The sequence below is a fragment of the Protomyctophum bolini genome (assembly GCF_963924005.1).
Source record: "Protomyctophum bolini genome assembly, chromosome: 12".
In the NCBI taxonomy this organism is placed as follows: Eukaryota; Metazoa; Chordata; class Actinopteri; order Myctophiformes; family Myctophidae; genus Protomyctophum; species Protomyctophum bolini.
This window is the reverse complement of record NC_137873.1, coordinates 6,269,649-6,277,148: the sequence shown is the minus strand read 5'-3', so window position 1 is coordinate 6,277,148 and position 7,500 is coordinate 6,269,649. Positions and strand designations below refer to the sequence as shown.

Here is a 7,500-nt window from a genome sequence, read left to right as displayed (position 1 = left end):
GTGTGTGTGTGTATATATATATATATATATATATATATATATATACATCTCACACAATCCTCTACAGTAGTAGAAGCCATGAATAAAACATCAAATCAAAGATTCCTATAGCACACCATATTCCCTATACTGTAGCCTATATGAATAATGCATCTGCCTTGGTTTTACTTATTAATATGGCACGCGGGGATGGGGGGGGGGGTGGGGGTGGAGGGAGGGGGGGGGGGCTGGCATTGAGGGAATACTGCACTAGCCGTGCACGCACGCATGCACGCACGCACTCGCACACCCCTCTCTGGAGATTTAACTAGGTCTTTGAGAAGTTGCCTCCTACTGTATCTTGCTTATACATTCATCCAGCGCCCCATGGATAACAGACCCTTACAGTACAGTACAGTACAGTACAGTACCAGTACGTTTTTATTGGCTTATTGGCGTTTTTTTTAATTTACGTCGGCCATATTAGCGCCACGATCATCCCGCCACGGTGTGGTTGCTAAGTAACTGCTGCTTCTATAGCCGCGGCAGCAGCCAGTGATGTGTAGAACATGCTTCATCTGGCCGAGCGTGACGCTATATGTGGAGGTAAATATTACATACATAGAACATGTATATAGCGTGACGCTATGTGGAGGTAAATGTTACATACATAGAACATGTATATAGCGTGATGCTATGTGGAGGTAAATGTTACATACATAGAACATGTATATAGCGTGATGCTATGTGGAGGTAAATATTACATGCATAGAACATGTATATAGCGTGATGCTATGTGGAGGTAAATATTACATGCATAGAACATGTATGTAGCGTGACGCTATGTGGAGGTAAATATTACATGCATAGAACATGTATGTAGCGTGATGATATGTGGAGGTAAATATTACATACATAGATAGTTATCCCATTCAGCGTGATGGTGCAGTATGTGGAGGTAAATATTACATGCATAGAACATGTATATAGCGTGATGCTATGGAGGTAAATATTACATACATAGAACATGTAGGTAGTTATCTCATTCAGGACAGGAACCCTTTTTTGCTGTTTTATTAAGCATTATGTTATACTTTAGCTATTGAAAAATAGCAGATCTACAAGCAATTTTTTTGAAAAAAGAATCGTGAAAATGTGGCGCAAATCTTTGAATAATCAAAGATTTGACTCGCACAACTGACATAGTTAGTTCCGGGGGTCCTCGCGCAATTATTCCATCGCATTGCGGTGACTCGTGACTCGAGTGGACCGAGGCGAGTCGACCCCAAGTCAAATTGAGGACGAGAACGAGACGAGGCAGAGTAAACTAAAACGTACGTGTACTCGAGATCGAACTCGAGACGAGTCAAGGACTCGAGTACCACAACAAATGGTGCATTTATATAGCAGCCTTTATCCAAGGCGCTTTACATAGATTGTGGATTACATTCACCCATTCACACACATATTCATACACCAATTGCGGCGGAAGCCATGCAAGTTAACACATTTAGTACCTGAACTGCATCAAAATAAAGGCGTTGCTTGCGCCAGAGTAATCGCCAGAGTAGTGATCGCTTTTATTTTGAAAGCCATGAACCGGAAATACTATCTTAAAAAAGTTGACTGACAAAGTGACCTCACAATCTCCGATCATCTTAAGAAAGAAAGTTACTGTTGTTTACCCAGGGTAACTGGACTAAGCTCAATAACTTGTTTACAGCCAGGCCCATGCTCATAGAACATTTCATGGTAGGGGTTCAATGCCTTGTCCAAGGGCACTTCAGCGGGGGTAATTTTAACGTGCCGGTCCGGGGATACGAACTATAAGCGACCTTCCGATATCAAGACCGCTCCGCAAACCGTTCGGCCACCGGTGCTCCCAACCAGCACACCGGGAGCAATTTGGGGTTCAGTGTCTTTGCCCACAAGGACACTTCAAACATGTAGGACAGGAGGAGGAGCCGGGATTCGAACCGCCGACCCATGGATCATTGGACGACCTGCTCTACCTCCTGAGCCACAGTCGCCCTATGGTGCTACAGTATGTGAGACACATACGTTAGTCCACATTGAGACTTCAGTCTCAATGTGGTTTTTACTGGTTAAATAAAGGTTAAATAAAAATAAATGTGGATGTGGATGTATAAGAAGACATTATGTACATGTTTATGTTCAAATGCAAAATACATCACGTCCGTTTCAAACACTAAACGATTTTCACACACCAACACCATTCACTCACCCTCCTCCACACACACACACACACACACACACACACACACACACACACACACACACACACACACACACACACACACACACACACACACACACACACACACACACACACACACACACACACACACACACACACACACACACGTGTATATTATTAAGTAGTAGTGCAGATGTGTGTATTAATATCAACTGGGTTTTTTTTTTCTCCCTTTGGTCTGCTTCAGTGGAACCGTAACGATGTGCCACAATTAACCCATTCTGACCTGAGATCAGATTCTAAAAATGTCTATTACATCCCGACAGTTTTCCTTATGAACCCATTCTGACCTGAGATCAGATTCTAAAAATGTCTTCTATGTCAGTCGCTCTTCGATTTTTCAAAAATAGCAGATCTACAAGCTCATAGCGCGCCACCGAGTGGCGTGCTACGAGCTTGTAGATCTGCTGTTTTTCCAATAGCTAAAGCATAACGTAACCAAAAAGGGGTGTTCCCGCCCAGAATGGGTTAAATCTGTTTTGTCTCCGGCGCCGCTCTGATTAGCGGCCAGGCTTAATTAACTACAGCTGACTTAATTAGCTTACAGAGACTCTTCAGCGAAGGTATCGTCAGGGGGGGTGATTGGAGGGGACGAGGGGGGGGGACGGGGGACGGAACCGCCCCGTCTGCCTTCCTATCGTTTCTGTCGGGTTGGAAAACCTCGTATGTCCAAAACTGTCGTCGTTGTTACCCTTTTTCAGGATTCAAGTTCTTTAACCCATTTTGGACTGATTGCGATTGATAAAAAAAAAAAAGAAGGCTTCTGAATCCTATAACAGTTTTCTGAAAAACCCCATGTTTCTATATGCCAGTGGTGGTGCTCAACCTTTTTCATGTCAAGGACCCCCAGAATTATCTCTATTGGGCCACACGGACCCCCCCCCCCCCATCTCAAAATATGTAGTTCCAGTGACCCCCCCCCTCCCCCAGAAGCAAATATTTTAGTTAAAAACGTTCGCTCTGAAATATATATTCCCCCACATTTTCACAACTTCTCAAAAATAGCAGATCTACAAGCTCGTAGCGCGCCATCGAGTGGCTTGTATAGATCTGCTATTTTTCAATAGCTAAAGCATGACATAATGCTAGAAGAAACACCAAGAGGGGTCCCCGCCCCAAAATGGGTTATAAGCAGATCTGCATGAAGCGCAAAATGTGTTTTTTTCCCGTTGAGAGGATCTGCTATCTTTGTCACATGTTGTGCGACACGTGTAGACATACTGTATATACAGTCACACAGAATGTGACGGAGAAAGCGTGCGAGAGAGAGAGAGAGAGAGAGAGAGAAAATTGACTCCGCAAATTGATGCTTTTACGACGCGATTATCTTTCCAGTAAAGACCACGTTTCAGACTAGATAAATAAACATTTCCATTAAACCAGCGCGGCTTTTCTTCGAGCAACAGGTCTCCTGCACGCCGCTATCTGATCAGACCCGCTCGTCTCCCGGGCTTCTCTCGAGGAGAGAACAGAACAAACTAACTTATAACGTTCTGTTCTGTTCATGTCGTCGGCAGCGAGCTCCAGAAATCAATGTCACTTTGCTTTCACTGACTCAACGCTGTAAAAAACAACTAAAAGCCAGAGGTTGTTTCACACGATGTTCCTCCTCTTTCTCTCTCTCTCTCTCCTCTCTCTGCTTTGTCTTTATTTCCAGACACACATGGCCTTGACTCGTTTATTTCTGATTGCATTAGTGAGAGAGAGAGAGAGAGAGAGAGAGAGAGAGAGAGAGAGAGATTGTTGTTGGGCTCAGCTAGTGTATCTCTGTTGAAGATATAGCATTTGATACAGACTTATAGCATGTTACGTAGACAGCACCAGAATTGCATTTATATGTAGTCATAGCACGTCATAGTACATATGTATAGCATAGTATAGTATAGTTTCATTATATAGATATTCCACTGTTACGTTCTTAGCTTACGCATGTTTCATGATAAATGCTTTTTACGTGATGTATTCCCATGCTTTTTTGTTCTTGCTTAAAGGACCACTTCACCACTTTTCAACCTATCTTCATATAATAGGTCCTCACTAATAATCATGATAAAATGGTGCAATCTTTTTCTACTAGGTCTGTGTCTCATAGGAGGGCTGTGGGCAGTTCAAAAACGGTCTTCCAGTGACATCATTGATGGGGAATACAAGCTAATACAAACAGCAGGCTTTCTAGTCCTGAAAAGTTGCAATGCGAAAATGGAAGCCATCGTTCTCACGATAATGAAAATCTAAATACTTCTGTAAAATAAATCTTGTTTAAAAAAAATCTGCCTAATGATGATGTCACTGGAAGACGGTTTCTAAACTGCCCACAGCCCTCCTATGAGACACAGACTGAGTAGAAAAGAATCGTGCCATTTTTTCATGATTATTAGTGAGGACCTATTACTGTATATGAAGATAGGTTGAAAAGTGGTGAAGTGGTCCTTTAATGCAAGTCACTCTGGATTAAGAGCGTCTGCTAAATGCCTGAATTGTGAATTGTAAATTGTAAATTGAAGGAGTGGGTTGGGCAGTACTCAGCACTTGTTTTACTGAAAACGTATCAATGTAGAAAATAGAATATTTTGATGGTTTGCCTGTTATCTCTCCTAATGGTATACACTACCAGCATCAATGCAGCATAGAATGTGAACAACAACATCTTATCCAACAACAACAACAACAACAACAACAACAACAACATATTCTAAGTGGCTCTGAGAGAGGCTTAAATGTAATCAAACCCGCGTGGCTCAAATGCTGAATAAATAATGATATGATATTGATATGAAAAGGGTTTGAAATTAACCCCCTCTCGTAAACGATACACAGAACCGCCACCTCAGTGACAACATCGCGGAGAGACGGTTTGTTTGTTGTTTTGGACGACAACACTTATATATGAGTGAGAGACGACTTTAACCCATTCTGAACGGGAGCCCATTTTGGTGTTAGCATCATGTTATGCTTTAGCTATTGAAAAATAGCAGATCTACAAGCTCATAGCGCGCCACCGAGTGGCGCGCTACGAGCTTGTAGGTCTGCTATTTTTGAAAAATCGAAAGAACGACTGACATTTTTAGAATCTGATCTCGGGTCAGAATGAGTTCATCAGACCAGTGTGTGTCCAGTGGAAACCTCGTGTGAATCTGATCTCAGGTCAGAATGGGTTAAAATGACCCGATGTTATTCTCCATAGAGAACACACACACACGACCGACCGCGACTAAGGGGATGATCGAGTGACATAAGAAGCACTTTGGTGCTGTATTATATATTATATAAGCCAACTTGTGTAATTACCAAATCCTCACTGCCAATGAAAGACAATACTCTTAATCAAGAAAGGAGTCAGTCCCTTGCACTGTGGTCTGCCCCCCCCCCCCCCCCCCCCCACCCCCTCCTTCTCGCTCTCTCTCTCACTCACTCATACGCACGCACGCAACTCTTTGATAAATATTACATGTTGTCTAGTCTTTACCATATTAGCAAGTAGACTGTCTGTCTCTATGTCTTCCTCCCTCCCTCTGACGCACACACGTGTACGCACGCATGCACACACGCACAGGCACACACACACACACACACATTACCTGATTGGTTGAGCCAAAGTCCAGTCCGGTCTCTGGCATGCCGAGGAACATGGCATCACCGTCCAGCTGTAAAACAACAACCAAAACAACACCTCATTAACAAACAAATATTGTTTATTAATATATATATTAATATATATATTATAATAACATTATCGTTGGCTGATAACGAGTGAACAGCAATGTCCGTGTTCACCTATGTATGTGTTAATGAGCACGAGTATGACTATTAGTACCAGTAGGGGCGCTGTTGTGCCAAACAGAGAGAGAGAGAGAGAGAGAGAGATAGTGCTGTACTGTTGCCTGCTAATATATGAGAGAGAGAGAGAGAGAGAGAGAGAGAGAGAGGAGGGGGGGGGGGGAGAGAGGGGAGTTGCACCACTCAGTTCACACGGGTGTGATTTTTATATATAATTTTTATCCCACGATTTTGCAACCCATTTTTTCAGGAGTCCAAGTTGCTCCTTTACACCTGACAGGGGGGAGTTTCCCTGGTTGGACGTAGCGCGTGGAAGGAACACGTTATTCCAACCAGTTCCTTTCCCCTCCATCAGGCGCCCCGGCTGGCCAGGGGGAGGCAGTTTAGAGACCAGGATTACTGCATGTTTTTTGCGAGGGTACCTACCCTATAGGGCATGGGTTAGCAACCCGTGGGTCACAACCCCTCTGGGGGTCGCCAAATTATTAAAAAAAAAAGAAAATAATATATATATATTTTTTGCAACTGAATGGCTGTAAAATGGAAATGAAGAGTTTACATAGTACACATAGTACATGCATACACCTTCCCTAATGGTTATATCTGGTTTCAGTATTCATTTATGGTGTATTGTCTCTATTATTAAGGTTATAGTAGCAGTCAATTTATATTGGGGGTCGGGAGGGGGCGGGACGGGGGTCCTGAGACACTGCCAAAGCATTATCCGGGGGGGGGGGGGGGGTCCCCGGGCCAAAAACGTTGAGAATCCCTGCTATAGGGGACACGGGGAGAACATGCAAACTCACAAACACACCCGCATAGCGCCCACAGCGGGAATCGAACCCATGCGGACATTCTAGCTGTGAGGCGACAATAAGCCTCTCTGACTTACACATGCAGCCCCCACTAGTATATAAACTACAAAACAACTAACTACAGCTATAATAAACACAAGACAAGACCTTAATCAATGCCCCCATCAGCAAAACACTGGAACAAAAACACGTAAGGATGCGAGAGAAGCCATTTTGAACACTTTATAGCGACGGCGTGTGGCTGTAATGTCCGTCCATAATGATCTCCATTACACGCCATTCAAATGAGTGAAGAGTCGACGCTGCGTGTTCTACGAGCGGAGAACAGCGCTTGGTTTTTAATCAATGGCGACTCTGTCCCGACATGCAGCTGTTTATTAGTGTTCATTAGCTTAATGGCAGAGGGAGATGGAACATAAATAGAGAGAGCGAGAGAAACAATAAAACCAGTGGTGATTTCTGACCAGTGGTGATTTCTGACCAGTGGTGATTTCTGACCGGTGGTGATTTCTGACCGGTGGTGATTTCTGACCGGTGGTGATTTCTGACCAGTGGTGATTTCTGACCGGTGGTGATTTCTGACCAGTGGTGATTTCTGACCGGTGGTGATTTCTGACCAGTGGTGATTTCTGACCGGTGGTGATTTCTGAC

At 43.6% G+C, this 7,500-nt stretch overlaps 1 protein-coding gene across 2 annotated transcripts in view; it reads right to left on the bottom strand.

Annotated features, from left to right (window-relative positions):
- The window catches only part of tox (thymocyte selection-associated high mobility group box), a 65,571-nt gene that overhangs the window by 34,686 nt on the left and 23,385 nt on the right, over window positions 1-7,500 (bottom strand). For both annotated transcript variants that reach the window (XM_080778735.1, XM_080778736.1), the window contains exon 2: window positions 5,836-5,901. In XM_080778735.1, coding sequence (XP_080634861.1) covers window positions 5,836-5,901 — 66 coding nt within the window. The remainder of the gene's footprint in view (window positions 1-5,835; window positions 5,902-7,500) is intronic.